This window comes from Zootoca vivipara, chromosome 8, assembly GCF_965207765.1.
Source record: "Zootoca vivipara chromosome 8, rZooViv2.hap1.1, whole genome shotgun sequence".
Taxonomy (NCBI): Eukaryota; Metazoa; Chordata; class Lepidosauria; order Squamata; family Lacertidae; genus Zootoca; species Zootoca vivipara.
Window position 1 is genome coordinate 24,218,518 of NC_142591.1, and position 21,140 is coordinate 24,239,657.

At 41.5% G+C, this 21,140-nt stretch overlaps 1 protein-coding gene across 1 annotated transcript in view; it reads left to right on the top strand.

Annotated features, from left to right (window-relative positions):
* The window catches only part of CDYL (chromodomain Y like), a 92,857-nt gene that overhangs the window by 61,765 nt on the left and 9,952 nt on the right, over positions 1-21,140 (top strand). Inside the window, exons 3-5 of the mRNA XM_035126396.3 lie at positions 13,336-13,589; positions 15,625-15,797; positions 17,163-17,373. Of these exons, the coding sequence (XP_034982287.1) occupies positions 13,336-13,589; positions 15,625-15,797; positions 17,163-17,373 (638 nt within the window). The remainder of the gene's footprint in view (positions 1-13,335; positions 13,590-15,624; positions 15,798-17,162; positions 17,374-21,140) is intronic.

Below are 21,140 nucleotides of genomic sequence, written 5' to 3' on the forward strand. Positions count from 1 at the left end.
CGGACGGACAGACTCCCTTAACCCTAGAAATTAAAATAAATGGTAGGATTTTGATTATTGAAGGGAAGATAGAAGGCTAGTTGGAAAATAGAGGCTAAGCTTCCTTTCCAAGCATACGCTTCACCTGGGATAGAGGTGTTAACATGACAAAAGTTGATGGCCCATCTAAGAGGAATCTTGGGCCTAGGCAGACAGAGTTTGCCATGGTGATGGGGTGTGTATATGAGGTGACAGAAAAGAATGTCTTTAGCAAGGTGTGCTGGGAGGAAGAAGAGGGAGAAAAGAGAGAGATCCATCTTGGGCGGGCAGACTGAAGGCAGGCTGGGAGAGATGCCTTGGACTCTGGTGCGGCACTGCTGTGGGGAACAAGCCCCTCTTGAGATGACCATGCTGTAAGATCTGGGCTCCCTACATCCAAACTCAGGTGTAAATATGTGAATAAACAATATCTGTAGAAAAATTGACTTCTGGCTAAGAAGATTTAACAGGGTAGGTTAGAAGTCAGAAAATATGCTTTTCAGAATGCTGAAACACAGAATGGGGCAATGCCAAAGATGAAAGTTATAGTTATGAAATAGTAAAGTTACAGAATACATTTTTCAATTACTGCTTTTTAAACAGTGTAATGAAAATGTATTCATCCTTCTAGAATAAAGTTTTTCATGCACATGCCCTTCCCAAGGTACCTTGAAAAATCTGCTTGAACAGTAAGTTAAAGCAAATATATATTAACAGTGATCATGGAGGGAGATTTAAGCAAGCAGCCAGCAGATTTCATATTTTTTTCCAGAAACCGTCCCTTTAATTAAGCAAGTTGGTGAATATGAGGGTTAACATAAGAAAATTGACTGGGTATGTGATACCGCAAAATGAATTGGGTGGTGTTACTTAGGGCCAAAACACCATTGATGCTCAACTGGGTATACTGTATATTCCTGTGTATAAGACTACTTTTTAACCCAGGAAAATCTTCTTAAAAGTCAGGGGTCATCTTATATGCCGGGTCGTATTTCTTATACGGCGGGTATATCCCAAACTCTATATTTTAACTGGAAAAGTTGGGGGTCGTCTTATACACCCAGTCATCTTATACGCCGGAATATACGGTAGTTTCTACCAATTCTCTCCCCCCCCCTTTATTAAATGCAACCGTGGAAGATGAGCACTGAGGAGGGGGCTTCTTCCCTTTCCAACAGCTTTTCTGTTTGAAAATTACTTCTCCCTCCCTCGTTCTCCATACCCAAGTGCTTTTATCTTGCAGGGGTACCTATATCTTTTCTCTCACAGCAGGGAAAAACAGTTGGGGGTTGATGATAGTTGAAAATCTACAAGAGGGGGGAGGATCCTGTGCACAGATTAACAGCTTCCTTTGCAAGAGGTTAGTAAGTCAGTGCTCACTCCTACTCCATTTGTCTTCTTGAGTTACTGTCGCTGCAGAAGTAGTATTTCGAGGCTCCTTTGTAATACGTTTCCGTCTAAATCCATGTGAGATTGTTTTAATACCTTTCATTCAGTGTTGTATTTCTCTGTATTATGCTAGTAAATAGCAAGTGTCTTTCTAGGATCTAGACAATCCTTTATTCTTTAGTTGCGAAATGAACAAAAGAGGAGAAAGCAAATAGTGGCCTTGTCTGTCTTTCCACCCAAAGTTTTAGCTTATAATAACGCAGCCTCAAGCCTCACCTCAGCAGTGTGCCATTAAGCATTCTTTTGCTGAAAGTAGCATCAGTGAGACCAAGCTGTTTATCATTATGCATAATACCCTCCAAAAAGAGAACGTACAGTTTGCTGCTAAGATCTCATTGTCTCAAACTTCAACCCTTTTGCTGCAATCCAGTGCTCACTTTCCTGGGTGTAAGCCTCATTGAACTCAGCTGGACTTGCACCTGAATAAAATGAAGAGGTAGATTTAGCCATGGGTAAGTGGGGGGGGGGAATCTGTAGAAGAGTTTGTGGCTGCTCAGTTTTGAACCTTTTTTAAAAAAAAATGGTTCAGGCCAAGTTTTCAGAAAACACATCCTAAGAATGAGGCATAAAAAACCATGCTGGGGCACGTGTGTTTTGATGTTTATTGTGTCTCACTCACCATTCTTGGGTCAAAGGGCATGGATATATTTCTGACTTAACTTGAAATGTGTTGTCATGTTTTTCTATGGAAGATATAAGATTGCAATACTTTTTGCCTTGATCAATGGGTTTTGTTGTGGTTTGTTCTTTTTACAGTAATAGCAGTCCTCAAGGGAAATTAAAGGCATGAGCTAGTCAAACCCAGGCATATGTGGAGGTATCTCATATGCCGCAATAAGGTGCTGTTATTTCCGCTGCCTCAACAGCAGTGTGAGTGCACAGGTGTACATGCAGGCAGTGCTAGGCACCATTGCAGGGAGAGAGGTGAGGGGGTCCACCTGCATCTTCATATTCCGACCCAGTCTGCCCTCATTCCCACTGGAATTTATGGTGACAGAGCTGTTTGAGGCTCACATAAGAATTGCTTCACACATTATGACTTTGTAGGACAGTTGGAGCTTCCCATTTTATACCTGCATTCATCACAAGTGCTGGTGAACATAGACTTTCATCTAGGGCAGGATGTCCAACAGGTAGATCGTGATCTACTGATCACTGGACGTCTGCGGTAGATCACTGGTAGATCATTGCCTCCCCCCAAAGAAGCTGAACAACTGTGGCTCCCCTTAAAAAAAGCTGAACATTTTACCTCTTCCCTGAAAAAACTCAACAAATTTGACCCAAACCCCCAAAAAGGGGGTAGATCACTGCCAGTTTTTAACCCTGTGAGTAAATCGCAGTCTCTTGGGAGTTGGCCACCCCTGCTGTAGGGCATCCTTCAAAATTCACCAGGAGCATTTTGGGCCGGACTATATTTTTTTCGGGTGGGGGGGAGCCGAAATCCTATGCACATTGAACATATTGTCTCTCAGCATCCCTCCCTCCCTCTTTCCCCACCCACCATGGCCAGGGCGCAACTACGGAGCCTCTGAGTCTATCCCTCCCTCCCCCGCCCGGCCCACCGTCGCTCACCCGCCCAGCCCCTCCAGTGCCGACCAGACCCCCTCCATCCTGGCCTTGGCCCTCCTCGGGAGCCCCGCAGAGCAAGGAAGGGCTTGGCCCAAGCCCCCTCCACCTCCGCTCCTGGCCGCGGGACTGTGGGTAGAGACCAGCCGGTCAGCTCCGCACACGGCCATTGGAAGACGGACGGCAGCTAGTCGCAACCCCCTCACACAGGCTGCGCTCCACCAGGGCAGGCAGCTCAAGCAGCCATCCGGCGGCCCCCGAGTCCCCCCCCTCGAGAAGGCGCCTGCCTAAAGCGCAGGAAAAGTCCCGTCCCTCCTCCCCAGGGGGCCGAAGGGAGAGCTCCACCAGACCCCAGCACCCCTAGCCGCTTTTCCGCTCACCTCCGCCCGCCATATTTGCAGCTCTCGGGCCGAGAGCCGCAAGAAAGAGAGCGGCGGTGGAGGGGGAGGTGGCGGCCATTAGGGCGGCCGCGGCGGTGGCTGCAGCGGGCATGCGGCCCAGAAAGAGCGCGGAGGGGGAGGGGGAGGCGGCCATTAGGGCGGCCGCGGCGGTGGCTGCAGCGGGCATGCGGCCCAGAAAGAGGGTGGAGGGGGAGGCAGCGGCGGCCATTAGGGCGGCCGCGGCGGTGGTTGCAGCGGGCAGGCAGCCTAGAAAGAGAGCGGCGGTGGAGGAGGAGGAGGAGGCGGCCATTAGGGCGGCCGCGGCAGTGGCTGCAGCAGGCAGGCGGCCCTCCTCAAGTGTTGGGTCGGGCCAGCCCGGCTCCGGCGGCGGGAGCGGCAGCGCGGCTAAGCAGCTGCGCAGGGAGTCGCAAGAGGAGCGCGGCGGCAGGCAGCCTGGCTCCGCGTCCCTCAGGAAGGAATTGGCTGCAGCGATGGGGCCGGGGCTGCGGCTAACGGCAGCCCGACCGGGACTGGGGCTGGAGCCGGCCGCAGTTGGCAGCTGCCTGGGCTCATCGGACAATACAGGCAGGCAGGAGGAGGGACGCCACTGGGATGCCTGCGCCTCTGAGGCAGCGGAGGCGGAGGCGAGAGCGGCACAAGGCAAGACAACCCAAAATAAAAGTATTTAAAACACACACACACACACACACGAAACACGTACCCGTGTCTTGAAGCAGGGGCTGCTTGCGGCGGAGGGTGGAGCGGCAGCAAAGAAAGGGCTGGCTCTGCTCTGGCAAGAAGCGGCTGCTGAAAATGGCGATCGGCCAGCTTTGCACAGCCCCTTTCCTCCTGTGCACGTGCAGCTGCTGCCCACCCATTGGCTGAAGCACTCCGACTTTTTGATTGGCTGCTGCTGGCCAACCACGATGAAGGAGAGGGGGGAAATGGCGACGAAGGGGGGGAAATTGCTCTCGGCTTGGCTCTCGGCTTGAAAAAATTTTTTTTAAGTGCGGGATGGCCATGCTGATCCCCAGACCTTTCGCGGGCCGGATTGGAAGGCCAATTGGGCCGCATCCGGCCCGCGGGCCGTAGTCTGGGGACCCCTGGTTTAGGGGTACTCTCATTTTCCTACTCATATTGAAATACTGCCCCTCAATGAGGCCAAACTTAGATACACGAAATGTTTAGGGGTATGCATGCCCCTGCGTCCCTCCAGGGGGAAAAAAGCACTGTTTGCAACCAAGTGAAGGTGCCCGGTTGCCAGGATGTCACCTGACATCTCCACCATCTGGAGGTGCATGCCTCAGGATCCTTGGATCTTGGCTGTTTTCTCATACTAGCAACACACCCTGTAGAATTCTATTCATACCATATTTTATCTGTGCAATCAGGGGGAAAAAATGGGAACCAAAAAGTCGTATTGAAAAAAAGACTTTCAAGCTTTCCATTTTGGCGACTGTAACTCTGGTTTAAGGAGCCATTTGGTGCTTAGCTTATATATCTGAGTTTCTAACACTGCTCTAGGGAAATGATACCCATATAGGAGAACAGTAATTGGTGTGTAATGGTCAATGTAATTGGGGGGGGGTGCCTCATTTGCTATAGCATTCCATTTTTTATCCTGTTCTGCAAAATGATACTCCATTTCTTCCTCTTGTTTTTGTGCCTTAATCCCCCCTCCTCTTAATATCACTGGAAATACTGTTTTTTAAGCATCTGTAGCAATGTATATTTCAGAGGATTTGCTTTGCATTTCTAATACCCTTCTTTATCTGTTTTAGCATCTCCCTGTATTCTTCCCAGTGTTCTTTACTTCCTATTTTCTTGTAAGTATAGCGTATTCTTTTCCCCCCTCCCCTTGTTTCCTATTGACCTGTTTAAACACTTGGAGTTGTTTTGAACCTGCTCCTGACTTTTTGAAGAAAATATTTTAATTGCCATGTAAATCTAGACTGGCATATTTTTTCCCCTGACAGGAATTACCAGTGTTTGTTTGAGATTGTTATGTGTAATATGTTTTTCACATCCACAGTTATCACAAATTGTACAGTGTTCCTCCAATAGTAATTAAAATTGATTTCCACATGACATTGTAGCTGCTCTAGTGTATTGTTCTGTTCCTAATTTATTTATTCTGTTTTTGTTCAGTAGTTGAAATCTCCTGTATACAGGTGGGTCCATGGCATGTATCAGGAAGCACATTATTTCATCTTTTTATGTGTGTGTTTCACCTAACTCATTCATAATATTTACATCTTACATACCACACCTAAAATCCATTTCAGTTTAAAGTGGACTGAGACATGTATACAGTACCAATATGTGTGCATTACTTAATCCCTGCATATTACTACTGAAATTAAGAGTGTCCAGTCATCTTAGCTTCTTGACTTCAGTACTGATTTTTTAATTCATTCATTCATCAGGAGCCTCTACTGCAGGCTTCCTCAACCTCAGCCCTCCAGATGTTTTGAGACTACAATTCCCATCATCCTTGATCACTGGTCCTGCTAGCTAGGGATCATGGGAGTTGTAGGCCAAAAAGGGCCGAGGTTGAGGAAGCCTGCTCTATTGTTACAAATGCATAGGTGCCATCTTTTAGTTTTATGCTGTTGTAGACTCTAGCCTGTGAAAAGTTTATGTTCCCATGCAAGGCTGGTGTGACAGTTCAGGTTTTCCCCTAAACACTGGCTATAAGGGAGTAGTCCAGATAGTGTATCTAAATATATTATCAGGTGCATATGTGGTTATAAAATAATGTCATGATAACATTTTTCCACTTAGTGCTCAAATAATTTGCCATCAGGGTGTTAAAAAAGTATTGTGGGAGATCAAGAGCATATTCAAACACACTGGTATCTCCTTTGTATCTTTTACGTGTTAAGCATGGCAGAATCAACTACGAACAGCAGCTCCTTAAAACCTGACATTGTGGTGAAAGGGTGGCACATTTTCCCTGTTAAACTATTTACTATACCATGTCAGTTACACTTCATTCCTGTAGTTGGGAACCATTCCTGGACATTTCCCAGTGTGCATTAGTGCAGGAAAGTCTACTTGAAAATCTTGATGTGTTTTTTTAAGGGATGTCTGGTGTCTTTTTAAAGGGTGCCTGGGCCATTTTTCAAACTCAATATTTAGATGCTTAAACCATAATCCACCTCTCTCTGCTCTTTTCAGGAAGATAAGACCCAAGTGTTCATTTTATGAATACTGTAACATATTTCTGAAACAGTAGTAAATGCCAAAAGTTTTCATTGACAGATGCATATATCCTAAGCAACCTGCTCCTGTACTCAGAGAGAGAGAATTGTGGTTGTACATTCTGGAACATGTAGCCATCATACAATTAACCTAAAAGCTGTTCAGGTCTTGCCAAATCTGCCTCCAGGCAAATTCCAAGCTGCAGTTTGACACATAGCTGAGTGGCAAATATCTGTCTACCTACCTACCTACTCACTGGTGGAACTTACCTTAGCTGCAAGTGAAAGTTGCCATAATATAGCATCCTGCTTCTAGGGCTGGATCCAATGATGCCCTTGAATATGTGGGAAATGCCCTTTGTATACATTTTGCTAGTGTTGTACCAGATAAGTGAAACTATATCCGAATGTGTTGTTCTGCTTCCACAGACTCTAGCAGTAGCAGAAGCATGATTAATTATTTCTTTATACAATTTATATACCACGTAACTGCAACAGTTTTTAAGCAGTGCACACAAAAAAATAAAGTATAAAAATGTGTTTAAAACTGTAAAATCAGACTTCTAGGCCCTCCTTTTTATATATCTTGTTTATTTGCAGAACAGCACTATTTTCCTTCTGCTTATGGTTCTCTGGGTCACTTTCTGCCCTTAAGTAGGGAACCCTAAAAACAAGCACATTTATGCTACCAAGTTGGAAAACAGAACACTACTATGGTGATTGCTTGTCTCAGCCGCATGTTGTTGTAGAAGGGGATTTTTTTTTATTAGAATGATAGAAGAGAGCAAGCAGACCAGGTATTAGGCTAATCACTGACTGATGGTTATATGGCTGTCATGGTGTGCAAGCGACATTCCTTGTTTGTGCCTTGTGGCCATGTTCTGACATAATGCTAATCCATGGTTTTGTCCTATAAGAACAAACCTAGCCTCCTTCCACGTTTGCATGTTCCCACCACACAAACACACATACACAGCAGGGTGGAGGCGTTGAAAAGAATTTGCTTTTAGTTAATCACAATTCATTGTTTTGTCCAAACCAGTAACTGTGATTAATACTTACTGTGGTTAGTTTAAACAAGCCAGCTTCATAAATCACAGTTTGACGCTTGCTTGTTTTGAAACTAACCATAGTTAGTATTAAACCACAATTCCTAGCTCAGATGAAACGGCAAAAGCATCCAAACTATCCCAGCCATCTGGTGAATTTAGTTGGGGAAGAGGTTAGTTCACATGGTATCATTTTCCAAGCAGCAAAACCACTTTGGACTGATAGACACACAAGTCTGTTAGTCCTGTTACAAGAAACCATTTCTGTTGTCCAAAAACACAGGGAAAATATTGGCTCTGGCTGGGGCAGATTTCTCAGAGCTGCTAGAATGAATTGGCTCTTCTTAGGATACTTTGGCAGAGCCATGAGTGAACAACCTAAAGTACATTGCTTATAACTTACATGCATATATTTAGGGGCAGGGAACGGTTTGAGTGTGTGTATGTTATATAATGTCAGGTTCTTGATCTAACATATTTTAATCCAAGGCTTTACTTACCAAAACCCCAAATGGACCAATTGGATTGCAGAAATTTTGTTTCTAGCCTACCTGATTAATTTTACAGCTTTGATCATCTTTGCTGCACAATAGCAACACCTGAATGGTATTTTTTTATATACCTGTTTAATGTGGATTAACATCTTCACCTTCATACTCTTAAATATTTGTTGAGAACATTGTAGTGAGTAGATGAAGTCTTATTTTTTAGGCATTTGTACAAACTATTCAATGCAGGTTTTCTTGCACCTCTTCCTGAGTATCTTCCTGTAGGAGAAAAGGGTAGCAAATGTTGGTCAGCTACTACTGTACTCTTGGGATGGAGTTTGTTTTTATTTCTCAAATGGAATTATGCATGAAAGGGGGGGATTTAACAAGAATTCCCACTACAGTATTAATATTTTCAGATAGGTTTTGCAAACAATAGAAGAAATATGGGAAGTTTGACATGGCATTTGTACCAGGCCCATGCGAACATGCGCACTTGCAGATAGGAGCTTCCCGGTCTTTTTTTCTTTTCTTTTTTTACTGCTGTACTGCCCTGAGCTAAGCCAAGGTATTGTCTGAATCCAAGTTCATGGTTAAGCTTGCTCTTCACTGGCTATGAGCTTTAGCAGGAATGGCACAATTTCTAGCCCTCTTCAGACATTACAAGCTAGACAATCATAAACAAATTCTGTAGCAGCTGCTCCCACCCCCCACTCCATCATTATTGTCACCTTCCAACTCATGGAACGCAAACTTCTGCGTTGGGGAGCCTATTACAACTATGGAGGCGTCCAAATATTTTCTAACTTTGTTTTTCCCAGATTCCTTTTATTATTATTAATTTTTTGTTCCATTTTCTTTTTCTATTGTTACATACATCACATATCCATAACATTCATATTACATTCCCTCTCCCCTTCCCTCCTAGGCTTCCACCAACTTCCACTTCTGATTTATTTTTCCCTTATTTCATACTACTGTTTCTTTTAAAAAAATGCACTATATTTTCTTTATCTTCTACATATTTTTGCTAATAAAGGTGTGAGTGTTTATTTAAATCCTGCCATCAAGTCAATAGTCTTCCTTTGTTTCTGCAATTATACTATAAATGGTTCCCATTCTCTTTCAAAGTCACTGTTGTCTTTTTCCCAAAGTCTGTCCGTCAATTTTGCCAGTTCTGCATAGTTCATCAGTTTTTCTTGCCATTGCTCTTTAGTTGGCATTACTCCAGTCTTCCAATTTTGTGCTATCAAAGTTCTCACTGCTGTAGTAGCATACATGAATAACGTCCTCTTCTCTTTCGGTATATCTTGGCCTAAAATACCTAGCAAGAAAGCTTCTGGTTGTTTAACAAATGTTATTTTCAACATTTTCTTCAATTCGTTATATATAATTTCCAAGTACATTTTTACCTTTTTGCAATCCCACCACATGTGATAAAACGTACATTGTGCCTCACATCTCCAACATTCTTTCTTTTCATTTTTATACATTTTTGCCAATTTGACCGGTCATATGTACCATCTATACGTCATTTTCATGTAATTCTCTCTCAACAATATACAATCCGTAAATTTCAAATTTACTTTCCACAGTTTTATCCAATCCTCATATTGTATAATGTGGCCTATATCTTGTGCCCATTTAATCATTACCGATTTTACTTCTTCATCTTTGGTTTCCCACTCCAAAAGGATATTATATACCTTTTTAAAATAATTTTGAGTTTTCTTCTATCACTTCCTTTTGGAATTTGGAAACTGAATATGAAAAACGTTTCTTATTATCTTCTTTGAATATATCCTTTAGCTATCTATGGTGCAACCAACTTTGGAGATGTTCTTTTATTTCTTCATATTCTTTCAATTTTAGTTTCCTTTCTTGTTCAACCAGTAATTCTCTGTGTGTTGCCCATGCTCCCTTTTCCCCCAATGTTTGAAGTGACAATACTTCAATAGGTGATAACCACCAAGTTGTCTTAGGTTCTAGTAAGTCTTTATATTTTTCCCACACTTTAAACAATGATCTCCTTATTATGTGATTGTGGAATCCTTTGTGTATTTTTCAGATTCTAAATACTCACAGTTATGAAACACTTCTGCTACATAGATTTGCCTTTTGTGAATTGGATGTCAAATAGAATGGTGACGGGATGGAATTAGCCCACACATCCCAACTGCTTCCCACCCCTCCCAAAAAAGAATTTTAGGTTAGCCTTATACATAATGACTGAAGAAGTCTTTTACCAAAACGGGAATCATAAAGAAAATGGATAAATGCCTTTAATGTCCTTGAAAGAACACATGAGCTCAAGTGCGAATGAACGGGTTAAGAGCATTCAGTGTTAATAAAATGTAGTGTAAAATGGAGGGAAATGATACATGTAAATTAGAAACAGCAGAATTATAATTTAATGAAAAATCAGTATAAAATATTGCATGTATTATGTTACAGAATCAGAATTATATTCTGGCGAAGCTGTGGGATGTTTGGCACACACATCTTGTTGAAGAATTTTAGAAATACCTGTACAATTAAGCATACTGTATACACTTGCAATATTATTGGACAATCAAGTATTAACGTTTTCCCTCAAAAGATAATAGATGTGAGCATTAAAAAGTATATTAGATTTTAACAGACCAATCCTAATCATGTTTATTTGCTTAATTAAGCAAATCTTACTGGAGTCATTGGGACTTGCTTCCTAGTGGATATGCTTCAGTTTGCAGCCTTAGATGCAGAAAATGAGTCATAATGCCTTTCTCATCTGGAAGATTTTCATGATCTGTCATTAGATCATGGCAAGTATCTTTTCTGACATCCACAAGGCATAAGTAGTTCTTTGCTTGAAATTATTTTTGGGGCAAAGAGAAAAAAAAGCCTTCCATGACATCTAGTATCTTTTTTCATTTTGTGAAATTAAAACCGGCAACTTTACTTCACTGCTAACGAGCGTTGAAGAAAAATATGAGGATTCTTTTCTGCCTACCGTACATACCCGGTAAGCAACCAAGAATACAAACACTTTTTGGACCCCCATCTATAAAGCAATTAACATTTGCAGATGAGTTTGTTTCTCTGTAATACCACCTTGGCACCCTCTTACCTATTTAAATAGTTCTACACAAATGTAATAAAGCTGGAACCAGCTAAGTATAGGCATTGCTGCCTTATTGGTCCCAGATAATGAAGAATGCAAAGTAGGTGAGGTAAAAACCTTTATTAAAGCAATCCTTCATAATGCAAAGGTACAAGATATTCTGGAATAGAATAGCTCTGCAGCAATTGAAACATTCGTATAATTTCAGATTTTCTGTCCACCCCACCCCTTTAACTGTAATAGGGGTTTCTTGTCTTCCTGTGTTGAGGTTCCTGTAGAATTTGGATGTTTGAATGTTGAAGCATATGTAGTGACCATTTACTTTTAGATAGCTATAATGGAATTCATAGCATTGTTGGAACATACACCGCTCCATTTGGTAAGGATCTAAACAAAGGCACTGTGAATGTAAAAGAGTCGAGTGATGCGATAAAATCTGGTTGTGTGATATAGTACCACTGTACTATATTGCCTACCCTTGTGCACCTCAAAATTAGCTAGGGCATTCTGTTAATATCAGTAAAAATGTGCTATAATAATGTTTCGCTTTGTAATAATTATTTAGTAAAATAGTAGTAGATAAATCTTCACACTTTGTTCACCACATCTGCTGCCTTTATGTTAAAAAATAAAATAAAGTACAAACTTGCTATGCAAGCAGTATAATCACTAAAGTTGTCCTCTCTACTTTATTGTAGCATAGTACCCAATGCAGTACTAGATAGGGGCAAGAAATGCCACTGAAGGGGGGGGAGCTGAGTTGGTGGTCACAGCTGCCAGAATTTTAAAGGGGGGCTCACAGCAGTTCTTTTTCAGTTGCACTGTGAATCTGATCTCACAACCAGTCCAACAAATTAGGACCCCAGCCCCACTTGGACTTGTTAGTGTCTCCACCTCCAACTGGGAAACGTTGACCCAGGTGCCCTGCAGCCGAGTGTCAAGACAGGAGAGGTTGTGTTACTTCTGTTACAGGCATTTGACTGCAGGGTGCTTGGTTAACTGATAAAAGAGGCGGGGGGGGGGGAGGCGGTTTGGGAAGAGGCAACACTAACAGGCTTCAACCAGTTTTCATTTTGATGTCTTTTTGCTCAGCTGCTGATTACAGTGGTACCTCATGTTACAAACGCTTCGGGTTACAAACTCCGCCAACCCGGAAGTAGTTGCTCCGGGTTACGAACTTTGCCCCAGGACGAGAATGTAAATCGCGTTGTGGCAGCAGGAAGCCCCATTAGCGAAAGCGCGTCGCGCGTCTCAGGTTAAGAACGGTTTTGACTTAAGAAAGGACCTCCGGAACGAATTAAGTTCGTAACCCAAGGTACCACTGTAGTTGTGAAGGTGGGCTCATAGCGTGGCTGGAGAATGTACTTTGAGACTTCCTTTTGTTCTGTGTCTGGTCCAAAAAAGCTATCCGAATCAAGGATAAGTATGCTGTATCTAGAACCCTGGAAGCTGTTACATGGGAAAGCCGAGTTATTGTGCTAAGCTTTCAGGAAATTAAGTTGAGAAGAAACTTATTTCAAACCAGCACAAAAAAATGAAATTATTCATTGAAAAAATATCATCTAACACAAAACCTATTGGGGTACATTGGACCTCATGATGTTAACAGAATGGAAAGCAAAACAACAAAATATTGGACTCTTACAGTAAATAATAGGAGGGGTCCATGTATCTCAGTAGCCTCACTGAGCGACGACATATGAAAGGGTGCAAAGTTGCAAGGCAGCTTTCCATCTTAAATGCATTTCAGTTGCACATGAATGAAAATTTCATTTAAATTTAGCTTGTTGTTTGGAGGCATGCAATGGAGAACGATACATGGTTATCTAGTAACAGGGTTATAGGCATGAATGTGCTAAATGTTACACATCTGCTTCATGTACTCCTTAAGCAATCTCCTGCAGTTGTATTTCAGACACTATTGCCTTTCCAGGTTTTCGTTATGGCATCCAAATTTCTGCTTTCGCTGTGGTTGCTTTAGGATTTTTCCATTTGCATATTTTCCATGGGTAAGCCATTTAGGTAAGCTAAACTAACAATGCTGATGTCAAACCATACCTCTGTTGAAACTTTTCACAGGTACATCTACCTTTATAGAAGCATTGTCCACAAACGGTACCAACATACAAGCATCAGTAACAGGAGTGACAGCCAGCAAACGAAGATTTATTGATGAAAGGAGGGACCAGCCTTTTGATAAAAGACTACGATTCAGTGTGAGGCAAACGGAAAGTGCTTACCGGTACAGAGACATTGTTGTCAGAAAACAGGATGGCTTCACACACATTTTGTTATCAACAAAATCATCAGAGAACAATTCATTAAATCCAGAGGTTAGAGTCTTTTGTTTTTTTTTGTTTTTAATAAAAAGCACTGTTATAAAGATAATGTACAGTGATTTGAAAGCAAAAAGGACAGATCTCTCTCCCCCACCCAGTTTGGAATCTAAATCCAAAGGTTGGAATTAGCAGAAGTGTGAGAGAGTGAGAGACCAGTGTAGCAAGGGATGAATGTGAATAAATGCAGTAATGCAAATATTTGGCAGTATCAATATGCTATTGCGGTTCAACAGCTCTTAAGTTATAGCTGGAAATAAAGATTATGACTGATTTCAAATAACACAACTCACCTGGGAGTAAGCCCCATTTAATTCAGTATGACTCACTCTGTGTAGACATGTGTAGACATGTGTAGACATGTTTAGGATTCCCCTGTTAGTAAATGAAATGTAACTTCTTTAAGAAATGAAAAGCGGAGGATGGGGTGGGATGAAACTGAACTGGGCAGCTGACTCTGTAATTGTTGAGAAGTACACAGAGCGGTCCCGTCACCGGAGTCCACAGTAGCTCTGGTAGCGCAGGAAGGTTAAGCTTGGATACAGTTGGTAAATGACAATAAATAAATTAGATGAAAGGTTTTGTGGTGAATAGATTCTGAGGAGCAGTTTGAATGAGAAGAAAGAGAGGTGGCTCCCCATCCATTTTCAGAGTGCACATCCTAGGCATGTAGGCAGCAAGGCAAACTTAATGAGTGGAATTGTTTAAGAGAACCAAAGACTTTAGGGTAGTTGGGTGTGCTGGAGTTAGGTGAACAGTAGCTATGGTCAGGGATGTCATGGGAAATATGGACCCACAGAGGCCTATTTAATACCTGCTGCTAAACCATAGCTTAGCACCACATGAACAAGCTAATAGAGCATGGGTAGGCAAACTAAGGCCCGCGGGCTGGATCCGGCCCAATTGCCTTCTAAATCCGTCCCGCGGATGGTCCAGGAATCAGCATGTTTTTACAGGAGTAGAATGTGTGCTTTTATTTAAAATGCATCTCTGGGTTATTTGTGGGGCATAGGAATTCATTAATTTTTATTTTTATTTTCAAAATATAGTCCGGCCCCCCACAAGGTCTGAGGGACAGTGGACTGGCCTCCTGCTGAAAAGAAAAGTTTGCTGGTCCCTGAGCTAGAACAAGTCTGGGCAAAACCTTGGGCTCCTGCACTCTGGCGTCCTCCTCCCTTCCTCTCACGTAGCCAGGATGAGGATTTTGCCAGTGTTTAGTTTCACTTTGGTAGAAGCTCGACACGTCCTTGCAGATCTGAACCAGAGATTGTGTGCTACCACAAACGGTGACCAGATCCAACACAAGCCAAATTCAAACCATGGGTTGTGAAACTGGCTCATTTAATTAAAATGATCTGTGATAAGCCTTGATATCTGGTTCATGTGCAAGAATCAAAGATCTGCTGGGAGTGAAATGCAAGCAATGGCAAAATACGCCAGATGAGGAAATGCAGTGTATGTGAACTCAAGGGGGATTCTGGTTTGTGCACATAATAGCACTGTAGTGTGGTTTAGCATTGCATACTTTTGTAGCCAACGTAGAGCAATACTCTTATTTCAGTATTGCCAACTACTGTGTTACTTTTCAAAATGAAAATTTAATACCATTAAACAGCCTTAATGGAGTAGAATTCATGTAACACAGGTGCCGGTTTAAAACTTTAAATTATATTGCGATTCTGTTGTTGTTTCTTGCCATTTTTTGTTTTGAATTTCCTCAATTTTGCCTATTTTTAAGCTACTATGTTTGCTGAGACTTGCAATTTCTGGTTCTGATCTTAAGATAGTCAGTGTTACGCTTAAAAAATAAATAAATCCTGATTTGTATTTGTAGTGTGTTACATTGTTGTTGTCTCCTTTAATAATGTGAAAAGGAGAACTTTGTAATGAACTTTGTCCTAAATTTAGATTTTGCTGAACTGGTTGCATATGCCACCTGCTGTTCAGATCACAGAAATGCTATGTGAATGCAAAATCTTAAGTTGCAATATTCTGCATCCTCTTTCATACGTTTACTGTGTCTTACTTGCAGGTAATGAAAGAAGTCCAGAGTGCACTGAACACAGCAGCTGCTGATGACAGCAAACTTGTCCTCCTCAGTGCCGTGGGCAGCGTTTTCTGCTGTGGCCTTGACTTCATTTATTTTATTCGACGCTTAACAGACGATAGAAAAAGGGAAAGTACTAAGATGGCAGATGCTATTAGGTTTGTGAAACTGTTTTTCCCATTGTGCATATCTAATTATGAGCTCAAAACATGCAACATATTTCAGTGCTAGAGTGTGATTTCAGAGGTACTGTACCTACTCACAACTAGTGTTCCCCCCCACTCCCAATAGCCATCAAACTCATAATAAATAAGACTGTCTATATAAACACATCATAAGGATGTCTACTTTCGATTTGTATTATCTTCAAAGCGGTATTGTATGTTCAGAAGGATCATGTCAGAATGATAGAACTCCCAGCTTTCCTTTAAAATCTCCTCCCTTCCTTATTATTATAGGAAGCAGTATTCCCAGTAGACAAGTTATATGTGTTGAATGTTTGGAAACTTCAAGTTGCATTGAAACATGTCTGGCTGCGCCATCCGCTCCCATACATTGTTTCTCTAAATAATTTTTTGAGTGGTTATTTTTCATCTTCCATGGTCCACATAAATAGCACCAAACCATGATTTGCTGCTGCGAAAACATGGCCATGTGCTCTCCCTGCCTTTCCTCTTTAGGTTCTCTTAGGGTTCAAACAATTTCTGGGTTTTTTTTGGGGGGGGGGGTTCATATGAAAAGCCATAGTTAACTATTGCAAGCCATGGTTAGTTAACAAAACAGGGTATCAAACCAGAATTCTTCATAACTAAAATTCAGAATACTCTGTAAGCCCACAACTTACACACAATTTTTATTGATTGATTTATTAGTTTGATATACCACCCTTCATCATAAGATCTCAGGGTGATTCACAGAATTTAATTTGTGCACATTCATCTTTATGAACGTAGCAATTAAAAAAAATTAAAAAGGGGGCAGAGAAAACATATTCTTTGCATGTCTTCATTTAATCTTATTTCAAAGATGCTTCATTGTTTCCTATACTTTTTCTAAAGTAAACCCACAACTTAGGCAGGTGTTACATTCCACGGATCATGCCTAAAGCCCAAATGGCATATAGTAAAACCCATTGGATTCAGTGGCAGGAGGAATTGCCAATGTCATTTTTATCAGAGCCTTCCCCTAATGACAATTAATTGCTTAATTCCTGGTTGGGAATTTGTACTGAAGGACAATTGGCTTATTGCAAGTGTTGAATCTCCTGGACACTGTTACCTTCCTCACCTGATCCTTTCAATCCCCTTCCGCTTTTTCCCTATAACATCAATGATGGTTCTGAGCCTTGTAAGTGATTTGCCATCCAAGAACTTTATAGACTTCTGTTGGATTTTGGTAAGAAAGGGGGGGCTATGCTACCTAGGTTAATAATTGACTGCTATCACAGCAGCTTTGGTATGGAGGTGGCTACAGAATTTTGTTACTAAAATACGTATTCTCATTTGATATTTATTTCATTTCAGGAATTTTGTAAATACTTTCATTCAGTTTAAGAAGCCCATCATCGTAGCTGTAAATGGCCCGGCCATTGGACTCGGAGCATCTATATTACCTCTGTGTGATGTGGTTTGGGCTAATGAGAAGGCTTGGTTTCAGACTCCGTATACGACGTTTGGGCAAAGCCCTGATGGATGTTCATCCCTTACATTCCCAAGAATAATGGGCCTGGCATCTGTAAGTAATCTGTAAAAGAAGTATGTACTGTATTTAATAATATTTCTAGCTTTGGTGCTCCCATTTGCGTGTTGCATATCCAACATGACCTAAGCGTAACTTTAGTCTCACAATGACATGGCTTGCATGCAACAGTTAAGCTAACACTTAGTGCAAACCGAGAAAGAAGATTGTGGCTGTTTTGGTTCTCCTCTGCTTTGGTGCTGTGAGATTAGCCATGATTTGGCATAACATGGCACCTGAACCCAGGCTCACAGTTTGTCTCGCTCCAGACAAACTGCAATGTGTAGCCAAGTTTGCTCTTGGTTTACAGCTTGTGGTTTGGAGGAGCAAAACCGCAAGCTTGGGTTCACACACACAGTCATCCTGCAAGTCTCACTGCTGGAAGTCTAGAAGAGGGGCAAAGCGACCACAATCTTTTCTCCAGGAGCTCACATGCATATTTGCACTACACCATGGTTTAGCTTAGCATTATGTGAGAACTGAGCCACAGTTTATTTAAGGCAGAGCACTAAAAAGGAAAACTTTCACTGTCCTGCCTTATATATGCAATAAAAGTAAATTCCTTCTTAAGAAACAAAAACAAACATGCAGCATTTCAGCTGCTCCAGTGCTAGGGAACCATTTCCTACAGTTCTGATATGTAAAACCTGAGTGCTTTCAGTTTGTTTTAGAATTTTGGCAGCGACTAACAATCTTTCAGTGTGCAAATATCTCTGGCTCTTGATCATTCATTGTCTGTTTGCTAACAGTGGCTGCAGTCCAGCATGCATTTTAGTGTGCTTAAATAGCATTGGTCCCAGCAGGACTTAATTTTTTGTGCCTGTTCTCCAGATTACTCCAGAATACAGCTTGCAATTTTATAAAACTAAAGCGTCCAGTTCGGGTGAAAATAAGAGTGGTTTTATTGGTGTTACATTTCTGAATCGCTTTCTGTTTTACATATTTTAATGATGCGTAAGGTAATATTTATAGGGAAACGCATGCTCTTGACCAGGCATAGGCAACCTTGGCTCTCCAGATGTTTTGGAACTACAACTTCCATGATTCCTAGCTAACAGGGCCAGCAGTCAGGGATCATGGGAGTTGTAGTTCCAAAACATCTGGAGAGCCAAGGTTGCCTATGCCTGCTCTTGACAATACGCATGTCTTCACACATGCATTGTGTGAAGTGTGAGAGTGCATGCATTTCAGGCATGCATTGTGCAGTGTGAGCGTGATATTGCATTCACATCTGTAATTTTGTATCACAAGAAATGAACCTAATACTGAATTAACTATTTTAAGTCTGAGTAAACCAGATAACTTTCCTTAGTAAACAATAGCTTTATGTTGTTTTTCCCCATGTAAGTTTGAAAGTGGCCTAAAAATGGCAATTCCTTCCTTCCTTGTATTGTTTTTACTGGGATATGGTTCTTCTATTCCTGCCAAAGATATAATCCTCACTGAGTAATACTTAAATTGTAATTATAATTTCTTTGCTAAATGTTGGTATACTCTTAAATGTTAAGAAGAGAATCAGACATTCAGGAGAAAGGCAGTAACTCTTTCCTGCCTCTTTCCTGGTGTTGGCAAGTTGCTTTTAAAGGAATATAGTATGCCATCTGGTAAATAAAAGGCGCATATATATATATATATATATATATATATATATATATATATATATATATATATAATATTGCAAATTATTAAACACATATACAGTAACATACTTTTAAATAAACTTAAGAGTTTCAAAGACAAATCCAAATTTACATTAAAATTATCTGTGATACTGTTGACTGCAGATCATTCTTGTACAAATCATATTATAGGGAGGCATAATGGCCACTTTGAATGTCAGATTCCTGTCTGGGACTAGTGCTTGGTCCACATGCTCCTCCACCTGCTAGCTGCCATATTTCAATCCCTCTCTGTCTAAACCAGGCATCCCCAAACTTCGGCCCTCCAGATGTTTTGTACTGCAATTCCCATCTTCCCCGACCACTGGTCCTGTTAGCTAGGGGTCATGGGAGTTGTAGGCCAAAACATCTGGAGGGCCGCAGGTTGGGAATGCCTGGTCTAAACTATGGGTTTGTGTTATATCTGAAAAATCATTAGTGGCTAAATGTCAGTTTGCTAATCAGGAGCAAACCAGGATGACACTGTTTTTCAAGATTCTGGTTCGTAACGCCAGCATGCAAATGAAAAAGGTCCTATGGGGTGTTGTACACACCGTGGCCATAATATTAGGCTATTGCCAAATCCTATTCAATATTAGCCTATCACCAAATTTAATAGACATTCCTGTTAGCCAGGCATTAGGCAAACTCGGCCCTCCAGATGTTTTGGGACTACAACTCCCATCATCCCTAGCTAATAGGACCAGTGGTCAGGAATGATGGGGCTGTAGTCCCAAAACATCTGGAGGGCCGAGCATGCCTATGCCGATGCCTGCTGTTAGCATTGTGGAAATGTCCATTATGTCCCACTCCATCCATCCATCCATCCATCCATCCATCCATCCATCCATCCATTCAATCATTGTCTTCCACCTCTTCTTCTGGACAACTTTTTCAGACTCATGACACGCTTGTCTCCCCTTTTGGCAACATGTGACCCATAGAATCATAGAGTTGGAAAGGGACCATGAGGGTCATTTAGTCCAACCCCCTGCAATGCAGGAATTTTTGCCCACCGTGGGTCTTGAACCCACAATAAGAGTCTCATGCTGTACCGTTTTTATTTTACTATATAGATATATCACTCTCCCCCCCCCTTAAGCTGATGGCTTATTTCTTTCTTTTTTAAGACAACTAACTGGTGATGTTGCTATCGACAACCAAGTTTGGGGTCCTGACCTACTAGTTGAAGGCCTGTGCCTTAGTTTATGGGTGTTCCTTTAACTCTTTGGCCTTCCCTTTAGCTGGAAGGACCATTGCAACTTTGAAAGGGAAGCATGGCCTGTAAAATCCTCTAAGGATAAAAAAGGTTTTTCTTTTTGAATTGTTAACAAAATTGAATAGGTGTCTAAGTTGTTGTGCTTTGTAATAAAACTGGTTCAGTGATCCCAGGCCTCCATTTCAAAATAGCCTTTCAATTGTAGTGTATTTAACCAGAAAAATCTTGTCCTATAGGTAACTATCAATAATGGCCTGGCAAATGAAATAGAATTAGGTAGGACCTGAGCACCATTAAACAAATAGCAGCCATTGCCAGTTAGAAGTAACTTACACCTTGTGCAAGCTTTTAAATCTTTCCACCTTTAAAGGTGCTTGAAGGGATATTATTTGCATGAAATGTTTCCTACATATTCCCAGGTACAGTACTTTCACTGTGTTCCTGCCCAGGAGAGACATTCAGTACTCTGTAATTTAGCAGAGCAGCCTGGAGGAATACCCACATCACATAATTCAGACTTAACTAGGTCAGACCCAAAGGCTCCATTTCTCTAAAGGAGTCCTTCCAGCAGAAGAGAACCTTTGGATCCAACCCACTGCAATTAATGTTAAATCTGGATATGTTCCTTAATAGTTCGTTTCTGCAAGTGATGCTGAGCTAGACAAATAGCAGAAAAGCTCTTTATGCTAAATTCTCTGTCCTGTTGATTAACAGCCTTGAAAGTAATGGGTTCTTTTGTTATGGCAAACAGTAATGGGAAGAGGGGATACCCCTGACATATGGCCATGTACAATAGAAAACTTTTAGAGTAGAAGCAATCGGGCCTCAGATTCAAATAAGTGATCCAGTTTCTATGTCATAAAAAGATGTCAAAGTAAATGTAATTA